We start from the raw sequence: 19,699 nt of genomic DNA, 5'->3' as shown, positions 1-19,699 counted from the left end.
TAATGACACCAATAATAAGAACTGAAAAGATTTTCTTTCCTCTGGTAAATGGCACAGCCCTTCGAACTCTTACTGCACTGACTGAGCCCTGAGGTTTTTGCTTCCAGTTGGTGACTCATACGACATAACGACGTCCAAAACATTTCAGAGTTTCATGAAGTTTACCTTCATCTGCTGTCTTTTCTGTTTCAGCACTGACCAGCAGCTTGATGCTACTGCCTAAAGACACACGGGAGTTGGGGGAGAGGGAGGGAAGTAAGATTTAAATCAAGTTATCTTAAAATCACTTTTAAACACCGACTTTTCCACTTAGAAAATACCCTAAGAAGCTTATATGAGGATCATTGCTTTCCTTCTTTTAGTATTAAGGCTAGGTAATCAAAAGGTATTAGTTGCTAATAAGAAATAGCTTATGCTCCTACAAGTTCTTTCTAAATAATATTGAAAATGGCATTTTATTACATTTTAGAAGGTCAAGTCACCGAGGCAGAATGAATTGATACTGACCCTCAACTTGTTTCCGAGATTCAACTGTTAACAGCTCTCAAATTCAGCTCTTCATGCCAGGAATAAATTTTAGCATTCCAAAACCAGAATTTTTTTTTTTATTATTGTTATTACAAAGTGAATACAATGTAATGGTGGGACTTTTACCCGACAACCAGCATACTTGAAATAACTTTGGGCAGAGCTGAGTAGTTTCATCCAAATAAGGATGAAAAAAATACAGCAGAAAAAGAAAAACAGACTGTCGGCGGGGCAAGCTTCAATATCACATAACTTTCACCAGGGTCCCTTTGCCATTTTGGCTACAAAAATGACTAGTACCTCATAGTAATAATAATAATAATAATGATAATAATAGAATTTTTTAAGCACTTACTACGTGCCAGGCGCTGTATTAAGCGCTGGGGTAGATACAAGATGTTTGGACTGGACACAGTCTGTCCCACATAGGGCTCCCAGTCTTAATCCCCGTTTTACAGATGAGGTGACTGAGGAACAGAAAAGTGAAGTGACTTGCCCAAGGCCACTTCACAGACAAGTGGCGGAGCCAGAATCAGAACCGCCCATGCTCTACCCACTAGGCCACAATGCTTTTTGGTGTGTTGATTTTAAAAAGTTAAAATGCAATATTCCAAAACTATATTTTTGAAGTGCCCATTTGTAAAACTTGTAAAACAGCACTCCTTTGGGCCTAAAAACATCTACGCTTGGGCATGAAAATAAGAAGTTGTGACACTGGAACCTCGATTAAAAAATACAGAGTACAGAATTTGATTTCAATCGTCTTGTTTTGCACACGTGAGCGCTTTTCACATGTTCCCATCACACCGACTAGTATCTCAGGCCTTGAGCAGGCATCTTCTTTTTGGAAATGTAGCACTCCATAAAAGGACAATTTGTTGGCATCGGATATTGGACTGGAGACCGAATTTCTGCTACACACAGACAGTACACAATCTCCCCAGGTCAGGATTGAGGCTCCTGACAGAATAATATGGGGAATCTCCCATTTTGGTTGCTTACATCTTAGGGACCTAGCCCCTAGATAAAAATATTAATTCTGCTTCCAGCTAGTCCTTAAGTTTTATAGAGGAGATGCATGGCATAGTGGATAGAGCCTGGGCCTGGGAGCTGGGTTCTAATCCTGACTCCACCACTTGTCTGCTGTCTGATCTTGGTCAAGTCACTTCACTTCAAGGCCCTACTGAGAGCTCACCTCCTCCCGGAGGCCTTCCCAGACTGAGCCCCCTCCTTCCTCTCCCCCTTGTCCACCTCTCCATTCCCCCGTCTTACCTCCTTCCCTTCCCCACAGCACATGTATATATGTTTGTACATATTTATTACTCTATATTTATTTATTTTACTTGTACATATCTATTCTATTTATTTTATTTTGTTAATATGTTCGGTTTTGTTCTCTGTCTCCCCCTTCTAGACTGTGAGCCCACTGTTGGGTAGGGACTGTCTCTATATGTTGCCAACTTGTACTTCCCAAGTGCTTAGTACAGTGCTCTGCACACAGTAAGCGCTCAATAAATACGATTGATTGATTCACTTCACTGTGCCTCAGTTACCTCATTTGTAAAATGGGGACTAAGACTGTGAGCCTCTTGTGGGACAGGGACTGTGTACAACCTATTACCTTGTACCTACCCCAGAACTTAGTACAGTGCCTGGCACATAGTAAGTGCTTAACAAGTATTATAAAAAAAACAAACATATTCACCCACCAAACCATGTTCTTTTGAAATAAAATTTTCTTTAAAGAGGAGTTGAAAAGGAGACCTCACTTTCTGACACATTCCCAAGTGCTCAGTGCAGTGCTTTGCACACAGAAAGCGCTCAGTAAATACCACTGATTGATCTACAAGTACATAAAAATAAAAGGGAATGACCACTTACCGTCTCTTTAAAGGAAGAGTTTAGCCAACGGTTGTTTACCACATTCTGTATAGATGTGGGTGGATTTTCTAAATCTTCAAAGGAATCCATTAAAATAAAGTCCAGGACAATGTCATAAAAATTCAGATTTTTCACCTGTAGTAGGAGAGATCCATGTACCTGTCTAAATGAGCTGACAAAATACTTATCTTTAGGGAACTATAAATTATGAGCTAAGACTCCACTCATTATAAGGGTGGGGGTCTTTAGGTGAGTGAGGAAATTAAATGAAACCACTGGTGAAAATATAGGCCAACATGGTGTACAACAATTCATCCACTAAGGAGAAAATATTGAAGCAATGCACTAGTTCTCACACCAAACTATCAATGCCTGAGACACTCTGCACGCAGCGGCAAAGAAAAATGAATTCCAACATCCCCAGCTTTTTGAGAGCGAGAGGAGAAAGAATGGGAACTCCTATAAAACTTTGAACTCACTCCTCTAGCCGCAAGTTCCATTTCAGTACAATCCCAATGGTCTGTTTCCTCTAGAAAATAGATCATTTCATCGAAGACATCTTCAAATTTCTTTGGATTCTGTGGGGTGAAAAATTAGCAAAGCAGAAGTAAACTTAAGAAAATGGGGACAGGCTTTTAATTCCTGGCCAGGCCACTTGAACAAATACAAAGCCAGATTCCGTCAAATGAATAAACCGCTCTGCAGGGACCTATTAAATCGGATCACAATGTTTTGATCGGTTCAGCTTGCCAGGTTGCATGCTGTTTATTTCATCTACTGTTCTGGAGGATCCTGAAGAAGAACGGCAGAAATGTCAAGGAAGCAACTCACCTCTTCTAGTCAGATCACTCAGACCTCTGAAGATGAAAAATGGGAAAACAATTAATATGACAATATTGCTGGGGCTGGGGAGGAAGGGAGAATCGTAGTCCAGAATTCCACGCTGCCCTTTGGGTTTTAGGTTTGGGTTTTAGCAGGGCATTGACTCTTGCAGAGCACACAACTCTTCTGGAATTGCAAAATGGTCAGAAGCAGTAATTTGCTACGGGCGAAAGGGAGCATTTCTAGTGTTTCAACCATCTAGCACACCTTCATTCATTCATTCAATTATATTTATTGAGCACTGACTGGGTACAGAGCACTGTACTATGCGCTTGAGAGAGGACGATGTAACAATAAAGAGACACATTCCCTGCCCACAACATGGTGCTTCTGCCAGGTTCTTGTGGCTCTTGTGCCACACAGCAATCAATCAATCAATCAATCAATCAATCGTATTTATTGAGCGCTTACTATGTGCAGAGCACTGTACTAAGCTCTTGGGAAGTACAAATTGGCATCACATAGAGACAGTCCCTACCCAACAGTGGGCTCACAGTCTAAAAGGGGGAGACAGAGAACAGAACCAAACATACCAACAAAATAAAATAAGTAGGATAGAAATGTACAAGTAAAATAAATAAATAAATAAATGAACAGAGTAATAAATATGCAATAAACTCACAGCAATGCCCCTGTGAGTTGCCCAGAATCTGGAGGGACAATGGAGGAGGTGTCAAAGTGGTTCTGATTTGGGCAGTATTTCCAAATCATTGGTATTTACTGAGCGATGTGTTCAGAGCACTGAATTAAAGCACTTGGGAGAGTACAATAAAAGCAGCGTGGCTTAGTGGAAAGAGCACGGGCTTGGGAGTCAGATGTCGAGGGTTCTAATCCCGGCTCCATGATTTATCAGCTGTGTGACTTTGGGCAGGTCACTTAACTTCTCTGTGCCTCACTTACCTCATCTGTAAATTCTGATGGTATTTGTTAAGTGCTTACTACATGCCAAGCACTGTTCTAAGCGCTGGGGTAGAAACAAGGTAATCGGGCTGTCCCAAGTGGGCCTCACAGTCTTAATCCCCATTTTAGAGATGAGGTAACTGAGGTACAGAGAAGTTAAGTGGCTTGCCCACGGTCACAGGGCAGACAGGTGGTGGAGCAGGGATTAGAACTCATGTTTTCTGACTCCCAAGCCCGTGCTATTTCCACTAATATACACATAGATTTTATAATGCATAATTAGAAATTATAATGTATAATTCATAGATGTGCTATGCTGTGGGGCTAATCCCAAATGCCCAAAGGTCACAGATGTAAGTGCAAAGTGTATGTAGCGTGGCTCAGTGGAAAGAGCATGGGCTTTGGAGTCAGAGGTCATGGGTTCAAATCCCACCTCTGTCAACTGTGTGACTCTGGGCAAGTCACTTACCTTCTCTGGGCCTCAGTTACCTCATCTGTAAAATGGGGATTAAAATTTGTGAGCCCCCCATGGGACAACCTGATCACCTTGTAGCCTCCCCAGCGCTTAGAACAGTGCTTTGTACATAGTAAGTGCTTAACAAATACCATCATTATTATTATTATTATTATTATTATTATTGTCTTTAGTACCCAGTCTTGTCTTAGCAACTGGAAAAGGTCAATGCCCCAGCTTGGACATGACCAAACAATAACCTGATAAACACCTGATAAATTAGACCTAGGGCAGTCTAATTTGCAGATGGGGAATAAATAGTCCCTGTACAAGAAGCTTGCCCTTAAGTAATTCTGTTAGGAATCTGTGAGTTACTGTAACCCACCAGGCAACTTCTACCTCATTCAAATCAAAATTTTACGGTTGTTGAATCTGTATTCGAACAAAGTGCCTCGCTGAGAAAAAGAGAGCCTTACCTTTCGTGCCTTCACAATTATAGCTGACAAAATTTTCCTTCCACTTTCAGCAAGAAATATCCTGTTCTCTGTTTCTGAAAGAATTACCTGTAACAGAATACCAAAATGAAATCCAAATAATTTGCTCCCTAAAAAATAACATAAACTCTTCTGAGACACAGCCAAGATCCCTGAGTTTAATTCTAACTACAGATCTCCCTGCAGAAGTGGCTGGTGCTACTACCAGAACATCTTAAACTAATTTATTTGGTGGTTAAGCAGGAAAACTGGAAAAAAAAATAGCATTCATAAATCTCAAGTATACTGCAAAAAGTCTTAAACTTTTAGAAGCTCAAAACATAGGAAAACAAAGAATAGCAGCCATTAAACCATCTGAAGTAAACTGGACAATTCAAAAATGTTTTGTAACTTGGGGGTAAATTTCAGAAAAGACTGCACCAATTAATTTTAAAAAAAAGAAACAAGAAATTAATCGACAGTATTTATTAGGCGCTTTACCCTTCACACTCGTTGTGAGCTCACTGTAGGCTCGTTGTGGGCAGGGAATATATCTGTTTATTGTTATACAGTACTCTCCCAAGGGCTTAGTACAGTGCTCTGCACACGTAAGCGCTCAATAATAATAAATAATAATAATATTGGCATTTGTTCAGCACTTACTATGTGCCAAGCACTGTTCTAAGCACTGGGGTAGATACAAGGTCATCAGGTTGTCCCACGTGGGGCTCACAGTCTTCATTCATGAGGCATAGCGAAGTTAAGTGACTTGCCCAAGGTCACACAGCCGGCAATTGGCAGAGGCGGGATTTGAACCCATGTCGTATGACTCCCATTCCATTAGCCACGCTCCTTCAATAAAGATGACTGAATGAAGTAAGCACTTGAACCAAGCAAATCCTCAAAGTAAGAATCCTCACCCGAGGCATCATTAAGAATATTTTTATGGGGATTTTTCTTTAAAGGTATCAGGTTCAGGAAACTGTATGTAATGTGGATGTAATGTTAAAGCAAGCCAAGAGTCTGAGTATTAGACTCAAAGCTAAGACAAAGCTGGTAAAGCAATTTACCTGAAAAGCCAGTCGAATACAATGAAGTTTAGCAAGGAAATCACTGTCTCCCAGGCATTCCAACATCTCAGTCCTTTGGAAATGAAGAGAGGACAATTTAAACTCTTTTAACAAATGTGTTCACTACACATTTACAATGAAACAACATCCCGGTTAGTTCCTTAATGAGAAACCCATGTCTCCTCCTTACTGGCAGAGGTCAGAAAATTAGGTTTGGCAAAACATCAGTCTTCTCGTGCTTTTTATACATCTGTTTCTGAGGACTTACATAAGCAGTACATTAATATTTGTAGTAAACAACCCATGAAAATGAAAATATTACCTAAGTACTCTCGAGTAGATCTTTCCCTCTTCAACTAGATGCATGGCTTCTTCATAGAATGGACAGTGGCAAAGAGAATCTAGACTGAATGTATGCCGCACCACTCTGTGTTCTGTAAGCTAAGCAGACGTACTCCATGAGTTCAAAACCTAGTTACTGATGAAAAGAGGCAGAATTTGCAAATGTTTGGAGGAGGTGTCAAAATATCTGTTGCAGCCATCTACATACTTTGAACATTCAGGATTGCTCCTGGTTTTAGAATAACTGAAACAACCTATGACTTTCACACCACGTTTCCAAGATGGCTTCGGAGGAGTTAAATTTTACGCAGACTTTTGGTTGGCATACCTTAAATCTGAGTTCTTAAATCCACAGAGTACACGGAAAGAAAATGTCAGTTTTCCACAAAGAATACTGAATTGGGAATGAGGCCCTAGAGAGGGTAATAAACATTATGAGAGCTTTAAATTGCTCCTTTTCTAACCAGACATCTATGTTAATTAAACCACACTCCCTACTAAGACATCTCTACTTAATTTGAATGTGGCCTTCGAAAGGTAGTTTTGGTTACCTCTGTTTAATTCCCTTGCAAATATAACTACAGGAACACACTTTGGGTCTTATCTTAAGGCAACTTATTTTAAAACTACTTGAAAACAGGAGTAGAGCAGCCAGGACTAAAACTAAACATGAAAGAAAGAGTAGTTCCACTTTATCTTGCAGTTCCATATGGCCCAGGAATACAGAGCCCATTTAAGAGGCCCCTCTAGTTCCAAACTTTTCCCTTGCCCTGTTTCTAAAGTTGCCAAAATTGTTCCTAAGCGTTCAGTCAGTCTCATTATCTAACAGCTCACCAAACAACCTGTTTTGATTCTAATGGACAAAAAGCTTAAATATCAAAATGCTACACATTGTATTTGTTTTCTTGAATAGGTACATTCAATGCGGGTCAAAAATAAAATGAATCAGATGATGGCAATGGTCCAAGGTACTGCTTTTTCAGCAGGCAGGAATTGTTCTTCAATAAAAATATCACGGTATGCAAAGTTGCATCAGAATATTCCTTTTAAAATTTACAAATTTTATAGCTGAATGACGTTTTCCTTAAGGAATTAAAAGCTTCTCCTGCCCTTTCCCCAGGTCAGGCAATGTGAACACGGTGAAAAGGCTACTTGTTTATAGACATTAGTTACCATCCCCACCAACTAGACTTAGAAAGGCCTACGAACAGGGGAAAATGATGATGATGGCATTTGTTAAGTGCTTACTATGTGCAAAGCCCTGTTCTAAGCGCTGGGGAGGAAACAAGGTGATCAGGTTGTCCCATGAGGGGCTCACAGTCTTAATCCCCATTTTGCAGATGGGGTAACTGAGGCCCAGAGAAGTGAAGTGACTTTACCAAGGTCACACAGCTGACAACTGGCAGAGCTGGGATGTGAACCCATGACCTCTGACTCCCAAGCCCGTGCTCTTTCCATTGAGCCACGCTGCTTCACTATGACGGCAACCAATTTCAGTTTGGCTAGAAATGGGAATAGGGAGAAAGAGCTTTTTTGGGAAGGGGGACAAAGAATAAAAGTACTGGAGCCGCAGTCTTATGATGTGTGCTCCCCTTAGTTCTGGCTCACTTTAAAAATGAATTTCACGGTGGAAGACAGACTACAGATGGCCATGGTTGATCAGATGCTTCCCAAACAGTAGGAAGAGTTTGGATCTAGAAATTATGAAACACCGAAACCCAGAAGTCAGGCTACTTTAAAATACTCCAGAAAACTCCTGCAAATGCCCTGTGATCAAACCCTGGTTTAGGATCTTAGACTGTGAGCCCACTATCGGGTAGGGACTGTCTCTACATGTTGCCAACTTGTACTTCCCAAGCGCTTAGTACAGTGCTCTGCACACAGTAAGCGCTCAATAAATACGATTGATGATGATGATGATTTACTGATCTGTCTTTCTTAATTGATGTGGTTTGGTTGAAACGATTTGGTTAAACAGGACCCTGAAAAGGAGCCCGAGGCTGTGAAACAGTGTTTGGGGGACAGAGAAAATTTGAAATTCATCTGTTTTAGCTACAACTTTTCTTAGTAAAACAAAACAAAAACATGTTACTGAAAATATTTTTCAATGTTTAGTTCATTTAAAAAAATGAATCCACTTTATTTAGCTTTGATTAGGATTTTGGTAATAATACTTATGGTATTTGTTAAGTGCTTACTATGTGCTTGGCACTGTACTAAGTGCTGAAGAGTGGTAGTTCAGCATCCACTGGATGCAAACCCCTGAACCAAGCCCTTGGAAAACAGAAAAGAATGACATGCTCCCTGCCCACAAACAGCATACATCCTAATGGGGGAGACAAATAAAAATATTTACAGAAAGAGCAAGCATAATAAGTTCAATGTACAAATAAAGAAATACACAAATTCTGAGTTTGGGTAAAATAAACACTTAAGGCTGGTGGGCTGATACTGTTTGGGTGTTGGGAATTAGTTGGAGATGGTCTGTTGGAGTACTGGGGATTTCGAGAGGCTTTGAGGCTGTTTCTGCTGAATTTGGGGAGAGTGGAAATTACAAAGTAGAACAGCGTGCGTGAGGCAATGTGAGCCCTCTGTTGGGTAGGGACCATCTCTATTTGTTGCCAACTTGTACTTCCCAAGAGCTTAGTACGGTGCTCTGCACACAGTAAGCGCTCAATAAATACGATTGATTGAATGAATGAATGAAAGACGGGGGCAGGGGAGTCATAAAGCGAGGTACAGTTTGAAGGCTGCTTAGAAGGAAGGGAGAGAGAGAGCTGGGGAGTATTAAGTGAGGACAGCGGATATTGGAATGAGAGTTGGTCCGGCGCCGTGAAGCTGACTTGAGTTCGCCCTTGATGAGGAGAAAAATGGGAATCCAATGGAGGTTTCTGAGGAGTGGAGAGATGAGTGCCAACTAATGCCTCAGGAAAATTCATTCATTCATTCAATCGTATTTATTGAGCGCTTACTGTGTGCAGAGCACTGGACTAAGCGCTTGGGAAGTACAAGTTGGCAACATATAGAGACGGTCCCTACCCAACAGTGGGCTCACAGTCTAGAAGGGGGAGACAGACAACAAAACAAAACATATTAACAAAGTAAAATAAATAGATTAAGTATGTACAAATAAAATAAATAAATAGAGTAATAAATACATACAGACATATATACATATATACAGGTGCTGTGGGGAGGGGAAGGAGGTAAGGCGGCGGGGGTAGAGAGGGGGAGGAGGGGGCTCAGTCTGGGAAGGCCTCCTGGAGGAGGTGAGCTCTCAGTAGGGCCTTGAAGGGAGGAAGAGAGAAAATGAGCCATGCAGTGGTGTCTAGTACAGATTTGAGGGGAGAGTGGAGAGAGGGACACCAATGAAGAAGGTGATAAAACAGTCTATAATAATAATAATAGCATTTATTAAGTGCTTACTGTGTGCAAAGCACTGTTCTAAGCGCTGAGGTAGATACAAGGTAATCAAGTTGTCCCAAGTGGGGCTCACAGACTTAATCCCCATTTTAGTGATGAGGTAACTGAGGCCCAGAGAAGTGAAGTGACTTGCCCAAAGTCACACAGCTGACAAGCAGCGGAGCTGGGATTCGAACCCGTGACCTCTGACTCCAAAGCCCGGGCTCTTTCCACTGAGCCACGACCAGCTCTGGACCAGGGTGATGGCTGTTTGGGTGGAGAGAAAGGAGTGGATCAAAGAAATGACTTTAGGGAAATCTGGTAGGATTCAACAGGAGATAAGCATGAAATACAGTGCTCTGCACACAGTGAGCGCGCAATAAATATGATTGATTGATTGATTGATTGAGACTGAAGGTGAGAGTTGAAAGAGAGCAAGGAGCTGAGGATGACCCATGGTTGTGGGCTTTTGGAACGGGGACTGTAATGGTATTATCAAAGAGATGGGAAAATTCGGAGGAATAAAAATGGGTGGAAGAGAGAGGAGGAGGAGTTCTATTTTGGACATGTTGAGTTTGAGGTACCAGTAGAACATTCAAGTGGGGATGGAGGCTTGGAGGTCAGATGAGAAGCCAAGGCGCGTGGCTCAGAAGCAGCGTGGCTCAGTGGAAAGAGCACGGGCTCTGGAGTCAGAGGTCATGGGTTCAAATCCCGGCTCCGTCAATTGTCAGCTGTGTGACTTTGGGCAAGTCACTTAACTTCTCTGGGCTTCAGTTACCTCATCTGTAAAATGGGGATGAAGACTGTGAGGCCCCGCCCCGCCACTGTGGGACAACCTGATCACCCTGTAACCTCCCCAGTGCTTAGAATAGTGCTTTGCACATAGTAAGTGCTTAATAAATGCCATTATTATTATTATTATTATTAATCAATCAATCAATCGTATTTATTGAGCGCTTACTGTGTGCAGAGCACTGTACTAAGCGCTTGGGAAGTACAAGTTGGCAACATATAGAGACAGTCCCTACCCAACAGTGGGCTCACAGTCTAAAAGACTAGAGAGCACAGGCTAGGGATCCAGTGATCCAGGTTCTAAAACAGTTCCAGCTCTGCTACAGGTCTGCAGTGTGACTCTAAGCAAGTCACTTCACCTCTCTCGGCCTCAGTTTCCTCATCTTTAAAATGGGGATAAGACACCTGCTTTTCTCAACCCCTAGATTGCGGGACAGGGACCATGTGTCTGGATCAGATTATCTGTATCTACCTTAGTGTAGTGTTCGTCAGATATGAGACGTTTAATAAATACCGCTCCATCGTCCGCGTAGAGATGGTGGTGGCTGAAGCTGAAGCCGGGAGCACCCCAGAAAGTGAGTGCAGAGCACAAAAAGTAGGGGTCCCAAAACTGAGTCATGCAGGACGCCCAAAGTTAGGAGAAGACACAGAAAGGGAACGAGCAAACTAAACTGAGAAGAAGTGGTCCAAGAGGCAAGGAGAACCAGGCGAGTACTGGGCCAGGAAAACAGGGGCCTGATAATGTTATAAGGAGGAGGGCACGGTCTACAGTGCCAAACTTCAAGGAGAGGCCGAGGAGGATTACAATAGTGGAGCTCCTGGGACCTGGTTTATAAGGAGATCATCGCTGACTTTAGAAAGTGCAGTCTTAGTAGTGTGAAGGGTGGAAAGCCTGACTGCAGTGGGTCAAAAGAGAGCTGGTGAAAAGGAAATGGTGACAGCTGATGATGATGACATTTGTTAAGCGCTTACTATGTGCAAAGCACTGTTCTAAGCATTGGGGAGGAAACAAGGTGATCAGGTTGTCCCACGGGGGGCTCACAGTCTTAATCCCCGTTTTACAGATGGGGTAACTGAGGCCTAGAGAAGCCTGAGGCCTCACCGTACCTCGTTCTCGCCTGTCCCGCCATCGACCCCCGGCCCACGTCATCCCCCGGGCCTGGAATGCCCTCCCTCTGCCCATCCGCCAAGCTCGCTCTTTTCCTCTCTTCAAGGCCCTATTGAGAGCTCACTTCCTCCAGGAGGCCTTCCCAGACTGAGCCCCTTCCTTCCTCTCCCCCTCGTCCCCCTCTCCATCCCCCCATCTTACCTCCTTCCCTTCCCCACAGCACCTGTATACCTGTATATATGTTTGTACATATTTATTACTCTATTTATTTATTTATTTATTTTACCTGTACATATCTATTTTATTTATTTTATTCTGTTAGTATGTTTGGTTTTGTTCTCTGTCTCCCCCTTTTAGACTGTGAGCCCACTGTTGGGTAGGGACTGTCTCTATATGTTGCCAACTTGAACTTCCCAAGCGCTTAGTACAGTGCTCTGCACACAGTAAGCGCTCAATAAATATGATTGATTGATTAAGTGACTTGCCCAAGGTCACACAGCTGACAATTGGCAGAGCTGGGATTTGAACCCATGACCTCTGACTCCAAAGCCCGTGCTCTTTCCATTGAGCCACGCTGCTTCACTATGACGGCAACCCGTTTCAGTTTGGCTAGAAATGGGAATAGGGAGAAGGAGCTTTTTCGGGAAGGGGGATAAAGAATAAAAGAACTGGAGCCACATTCTTATGATGTGTGCTCCCCTTAGTTCTGGCTCACTTCAAAAATGAGTTTCAGGGCGGAAGATGGACTACAGATGGCCGTGGTTGATCAGATGCTTCCCAAAGAGTAGGAAGGGTTTTCTGTGCCAGACTGTAATCTTGAAACAAAGTCTCTTCTAAAATAGTTTGAGCTTTCTAAAAAGATGTCACTCTTTTTAAACCTAATCCTCCAAAGGAATGTGACAATGAATTGGAAAAGAAAGACACAGTAAAAACTTGGATCAGTAGGTTAGACCTCATCCAACAGGAGTTTACTTAATCGCCAATTTGCTTTTATATAGAACCTTCCATGCGTACCCACCCATGATTCACGGCACAGTGCCTTGCTCGCATTTAGCTCTGCAAAAACACCATTTTCTCCAGGGTTGCTCATAACATCAGTATTCCACTACAGCACTAGTCTATCACAAAGCCAATTTTTCCAAACAACATCACTCAAAACGCTAGTTTGCAAAAATCCGTTCCTCCATACAAAACCAGTTCTTTAACCGCAAGACAACTCTAGTTCCACAAAGAAGTTATTTCTGTACATATTAATTCCTGCATGATTTTTCACTGGTGTGAGAACACACCTTATTATTTCCAATTACGCTGATTGCCAACCACAAATTCACAATACCCCCCACAATTAATGAGGTCTGATCGTATTGTTAAAGAGAAAAATAAAGGGGTATGCTGAATTACACATTACCGGCATCTCATAAAAACCAAAAAGGAGTTGTTCGGGAGCACCTTGTGAACAGGGATCATGTCTACCATTGCCTTGTACTTTCCCAAGTGCTTAATGCAGTGCTCTGCACACAGTAAGCACTCAATACCATTGATTGATTGACGGTACTAAGTGCATTACAACTGACTTCCATAACAAAGGTAAATGTTTTTCTCTACATTTCAGCAGAGTCAAAGCAGGTGGGTAAAGGTGACACCACTAATATCCATGAACTGAGGAATAGGGATAATGTCTATAACTGAAACCAACAGATTTCTACAAATCCCATTTTAGCCTTTGTCTCGCTCTTCTCCTGAACCAAAACTCTGAGCTGCTTTTCCATCCCCCACCCTAAACCCCACCCAGGTAGTGAAACTGGTGTTATTTTGTAGGCAAGTAGGAGAAGGTGGCATCATGGAATAAAACACTTGTCTGGCGACTTGCACCAGATGAAGCACTCAATAAGGACTTGCCACTAGTGGTGACTAAAAGGGAAGGAATCCATAATTTGTCCCATTCCGAATGCAATCCTCTAGATTTAGTCCACAATACCTCCTGGTCCGTGAAGTAGGAAACTGCATAAGAGGAAAAGACAAAACACCTTATGCAGTTTAGTATTCAAGACATAAGCTGGGAATTACGGCAAATCATTTTCAAAGGATGCGGGAGTTGTCCCTAATTGAGAAAAGATAACTTTGTACAAAACTAGAACAGGGGAGGCGTGATTCTAATACAGTTGACACGGACTGCCAGTCACAGACTGGACTCTGAAGTTGAAAAGAATAAATCATTTTTTTGTTAAGAACAAAAACTTTCTTACCTCAGCTGTTGAAACAAAGGAATCCGTTGATGTGACGCTCAATGTGTCTCGCGGGAGAAAATCATCAGCATTCCCCTTGACGGTTATATCCGTGTCTTTATCTTAAGAGTGTGGAAAAGAGAGCTTAATGATTAATATGCTTTCTTCAATCTCAAAATTCATCTACGTTGATTGTACAAGAGTCTTTAACAGCTTTGCTACTGGCAGCACTTACTATGTGCCACACATTATGCTAAACATGGAAATAGATAAAGGTTAATCAGACTGGACACCGTCCACACGGACTCCCACAGTCCAAGGTGAAGGGAGAATAAGTACTCAATCCCCATTTTACAGATGAAGAAACTGAGGCACGGAGAAGTTTAGTGACTTGGCCAAGGTCACCAGCAGGCCAGGTGGGGCCAGGATTAGAACCCAGGTTTCTTGACTCCAAGTTCCGTGCTCTATTAGGCCACTAGCATTTAAGAGTCTCTTTAATTTCAACGAGAACATAATTGAAATTCAACATAAACATGCCCTTCCAAGCTAAAAAAAAGGACCAGTTATACATTAAAAATCCCTATAGTTTCAAAGACAAAAATGATCACTTTAGTTATGATTATTAAAAAACAGTTAACCTTTTTGGGGTTTGTTTCTAGTTTGATGAAACTTTTTCATCTTAAAAAAAACCCATACATTATTTAAGGCTTTCATTCATCCAATTTTCCAATTTTCCCAATATTTAACTTTACAAACATCACAAATATTCTCTGGTACCAGAAAACTTGTACTTTTGGCACTCTCACTGTGGCTATGGGTGGTTTTTGAACAGAACAACTCACTGAAACTCTGCATTTTTAATATACTTTCCTTAGAGGTCTTTTACAGTATAAGAACTTGGTTCAGTTAGGATAGAATTTTCTGTAAATTAATAAATAACCACACAAGATGCATGCTTATGAAACTTTTGGTTGTTTAGCAGTCCAGTTTTCAAGTTGAGCTTTTACGTTTAGGTGGCTTTTGCATGATTTCAAAATGAAACACCCGATCCACGATCCAAGTGATCATTGATCAGGACCAAAGTGATAACCTGATCACTGCACCAATTGAGCTAATTGAAAAAAAAATCTTACTCGGAAGGCATCTATCCAGTACTCATATGCCTAGTAGGAGGAACAGAGGACTCGCTCGTATCCTTCCTTAGGTCTGAAACTCCCTCCTGCTTCATATCTGACAGTCTACCCTTCTCTTCATCTTCAAAGTCCTACGGAAATCACACATTTTCCAGAAAGTCTTCCCTGACTAACGTCTCATCTCCCCATCCTGTTCTCTCTCCCTATGTTGCCTATGCACTTGGGTCCCTACTCGCTGAGCATTTTGATATCCTATTCCAGCCCCTCAGCACTTATTCACATATCATCATCATCATCAATCGTATTTATTGAGCGCTTACTATGTGCAGAGCACTGTACTAAGCGCTTGGGAAGTACAAATTGGCAACATATAGAGACAGTCCCTACCCAACAGTGAGCTCACAGTCTAAAAGGGGGAGACAGAGAACAAAACCAAACATATTAACAAAATAAAATAAATAGAATAGATATGTACAAATAAAATAAATAGAGTAAAAAATATGTACAAACATATATACATATATACAGGTGCTGTGGGGAAGGGAAGGAGGTAAGATGGGGGGGATGGAGAGGGGGACTAGGGGGAGAGGAAGGAAGGGGCTTCCTATTCAGATAAATATCTGGATCTATTTTAAAATCTGTTTACCCCCCTTTTGATTGTTAGCTCCTTGAGGGCACGGATTAGTGTTTGGCACAAAATAAGTGCTCAACAGATACTACTGACTGAGTCAGGAGACCCCGACTCAAGACCTAGCTCTTCTTTCAGCCTACTGTGTGATCTTGGGCAAGTCACAACCTCTCTGGGCCTCAGTTTCCTCATTCATCCGTATAACGAGAAAGATAGACTGTGAACCCAGGATAGGACTGGCATTCTGGGATAGATTATAGAGTTATGAGATGGAACTGAGTTTAGTCATAGAGAGTGAATAATAATAATAATAACGCCATGCAATCTGAACAGTGAAATTAAAGTCATTACTTCTTCTTCCTAGTTTTCACTGCTGCTGTGTTTGGATGGTAGCAATTCATGTATACCACAAGCCTATTTTAATGGCAGTTTTAATCCTGTAAGAAGCAGCATGGCCCGGGAGTCAGAGGATCTGAATTCTAATCCCAGCTTTGCCACCTGCTTGCTGAGTGGCCTTGAGCGAGTCACTTAACTTCTCTATGCCTCAGTTTCCTCATCTGTAAAATGGGGGTTCAATTCTTATTATCCCTCAGTCAACTGTACTTATTGAGCACTTCCTATGCTTTAAGTGCTTGGGAGGTTACAATACAACAGAATTAGCAAACACATCCCCTACCCATAACGAACTTATAGTCTAGAGGACTATCAATATAAACAAATAAGTAATTTTTACCATAAAATTTAAAGATATGTACCTAAGTGTTGTAGGTCACAGATCCAAGTGCACAGTCGACTCCAAAAGGAGAGCGAACTGGGGAAAAGAGGACTTAATCAGGGAAGGCCTCTTGGAGGAGATGTGACCTTAAGCTTTGAAGGTGGGGAGAGTGGTGGTCTGGCATATATGGAGCGGGAGGGAGTTCCACGCTAAGGGGAGGATGTGGGAAAGGGGTCCACGGCATTATAAATGAGCTCGTGGCACAGTGAGTTAATTGGGGCTAGAAGAGCTCAATGGACTAGTTGGGCCTTAATAGGAGATTGGTGAGGGGGAGGTAGAATAGGGTGAGCTGGTTGAGAGCTTTAAAGCTGATGGTAAGGAGTTCCCACAGCCATCGGAGGTTCTTGAGGAGTAGCGAGACATGGACTGAACATTTTTGTTGAAAAATGATCTGTACAGTAGAGGGATGTATGGACTGGAGTGGAGAGAGACAGAAGTAACAGGAGGTCAGCGAGGAGACAGATGCACTAGTTGAGATGGGACAGGATAAGTGACTGGTTTATTATAGTAGCAGTTTGGATGAAGAGGAAAGGGGGGATTTCAGCAATGTTGTGAAGGTAGAACTGACAGGATTTGGAGACAGACTGAATATGTGGGTGGAATGAGAGAAATGAGTCGAGGACAACACCAAGGTTATGGCTTGTGAGACAGGGAGGATGGTGGCATTGACCACAGTGATGGGAAAGGCAAGGGGAGGACAAGTTTGGGCGGGAAGATAAGGAGAGTTCAGATTTGGATGTTTTTAGTTTGAAGTGTCGGCAGGACACCCAGGTAGAGATGTCTTGAAGGCAGGAGGAAATATGAGATTACAGAGGAGACAGGTTGGGGCTGGAGATTTAGATTTGGGAATCACCTGAATAGAGATGGTAGCCAAAGCCATAGAAGCAAGTGAGTTCTCCAAGGGAGTGGGGGTAGATGGAGAATAGAAGTGGACCCGAAACTGAGCTTTCAGGGGCTCCCACTGTCAGAGAGTGTGAGACAGAGGAGGAGTCGGCAAAAAAAACCAAAACTGAGAAGGAGCAGTTAGAAAGGAAGATAGAGGTACTTCTGCTTAGACTGTGAGCCCCACATGGGACGGGGACTGTGTCCTACCTGATTAACTTGTATCTACCCTAGTGCTTAGAACAGTGCTTGACACATATCGTAATTATTTTTACTAAGCACTTGGGAAGTACAATATTCATTCATTCATTCAATTGTATTTATTGAGCACTTACTGTGTGCAGAGCACTGTACTAAGCGCTTGGGAAGTACAAGTCGGCAACATATAGAGACGGTTCCTACCCAACAACGGGCTCACAGTCTAGAAGGGGGAGATAGACAACAAAACAAAACATGTAGACAGGTGTCAAAATTGTCAGAACAAACAGAATTATAGCTATATGCACATCATTAACAAAATAAATAGACTAGTAAATATGTACAAGTAAAATAAATAGGGTAGTAAGTCTGTACAAATACATACAAGTGCTGTGGGGAGGGGAAGGAGGTAGGGCCGGGGTGGGGGGACAGGGAGGAGGACAGGAAAAAGGGGGCTTTTAGAAGCACAAGGAACTTACACTCCACAGGAATATCATGCACAGAAATATTCACAATCCATGGAATCAGAATAAATAAAAAGAAATGTTGCATCGCACATTCAATCAACTACCCTCCAGGAATTTTTTAATGGTATTTGTTAGGCGCTAACTAAGAGGTGCTAACCATGAGAAGCGGCGTGGTTCAGTGGAAAGAGCCCGGGCTTTGGAGTCAGAGATCATGGGTTCAAATCCCAGCTCCGCCAATTGTCAGCTGTGTGACTTTGGGCAAGTTCACTTAACTTCTCTGTGCCTCAATTACCTCATCTGTAAAATGAAGATTAAGACTGTGAGCCCCCCGTGGGACAACCTGATCACCTTGGAACCTCCCCAGCGCTTAGAACAGTGCTTTGCACATAGTAAGCACTTAATAAATTCCATCATCATCATGTGCCAGGCATTTTACTAAGCACTGGGGTAGACACAAGCTAATCGAGTTGGACACAGTTCATCGCCATAATGGGGCTCAGAGTCTTAATCCCCATTTTACAGATGAGGTAACTGAAGCCCAGATAAGTGAAGTGATTTTCCCAAGGTCACACAGCAGACCGGTGGCAGAGCTGGGATTAGAACCCAGAGCCTTCGGATTGCCAGGCCTGTGCTCTATCCACTAGGCCAGACTGCTTCAATAGATGAATTTGAAAGAGGAAAGTTACATTACCCCAAATTTCAGAACTGTCTCTCAGGAAGGTTTAGACAGATCAATTTTTTTTTGAGGGGGGGGGGTTTATAATATTTGTTTAGCACTTACTACGTATCAAGCACTGTTCTAAGAGCTAGGGAAGACACAAGTTAATCAGGTCAGATATAGTCCCTGTCCTACATGAAGCTCACAGTCTAAGTAGGAGGGAGAACAGGTATTGAATCTCCATTTTGCAGTCAAGGAAACTGAGGCACAGAGAGGGGAAGTGACATGCCCAAAGTCACACAGCAGGCACAGCAGGATTAGAACCCAGGTCCTCTGGCTCCCAGGCCCATGCTTGTAGACTGTAGACTTTTATCCTCTAGACTGCAAGCTTGTTGTTGGCAGGGAATCTGTCTGTTTATGGTTGCACTGTACTCTCCCAAGTACTCAGTACAGTGCTCTGCATGTGGTAAGTGCTCAACAAATACGACTGAATGAATAGGCCACCCCTAAATGAGCAGCATATTAGTTGTTGCCTGGGTTCAAAACAAAACATATTTTAGGGTTGCTTTCCAAGCCTCATAAACTTCACTCTCGACAGCCCAATCTTATTTGGAACTGAAAACTATAAACACCACAAATTACTTTAAGCCCCCAAATGAACTGCTGTCTGACAGGAGCCTTCTGAGTTCCTGAAGGAAGTTTTCCATGATGCCGGCTGACGTGAAAGCAGGCAATGCACCATAAATTAATTTAGTCATCTAAACAAGACAACTCGTATTTTTCTCTTTGCTGCCTTTAAATGGCATTTTGTGTGTGTGTGTGTGTGCGCGCACGCGCACGTGTACGCACACGCACAGCTTCAAGGAAGTCAGTGAAAAAATTTTCTAGTTCATCAGTACCA

General features: G+C 42.3%; 1 protein-coding gene across 3 annotated transcripts in view; it reads right to left on the bottom strand.

Annotated features, from left to right (window-relative positions):
- The window catches only part of MIGA1 (mitoguardin 1), an 86,377-nt gene that overhangs the window by 9,081 nt on the left and 57,597 nt on the right, over positions 1–19,699 (bottom strand). For all 3 annotated transcript variants that reach the window (XM_038745512.1, XM_038745513.1, XM_038745514.1), the window contains 7 exons: positions 14,079–14,179; positions 6,511–6,629; positions 6,189–6,261; positions 5,122–5,208; positions 2,889–2,987; positions 2,410–2,544; positions 166–219 (listed from right to left, as the gene is read on the bottom strand). In XM_038745512.1, coding sequence (XP_038601440.1) covers positions 166–219; positions 2,410–2,544; positions 2,889–2,987; positions 5,122–5,208; positions 6,189–6,261; positions 6,511–6,629; positions 14,079–14,179 — 668 coding nt within the window. The remainder of the gene's footprint in view (positions 1–165; positions 220–2,409; positions 2,545–2,888; positions 2,988–5,121; positions 5,209–6,188; positions 6,262–6,510; positions 6,630–14,078; positions 14,180–19,699) is intronic.

This window comes from Tachyglossus aculeatus, chromosome 4 (assembly GCF_015852505.1).
Source record: "Tachyglossus aculeatus isolate mTacAcu1 chromosome 4, mTacAcu1.pri, whole genome shotgun sequence".
In the NCBI taxonomy this organism is placed as follows: domain Eukaryota; kingdom Metazoa; phylum Chordata; class Mammalia; order Monotremata; family Tachyglossidae; genus Tachyglossus; species Tachyglossus aculeatus.
Note: the sequence above shows the minus strand (reverse complement) of the source record. Positions and strands in the feature narration are given on the sequence as shown.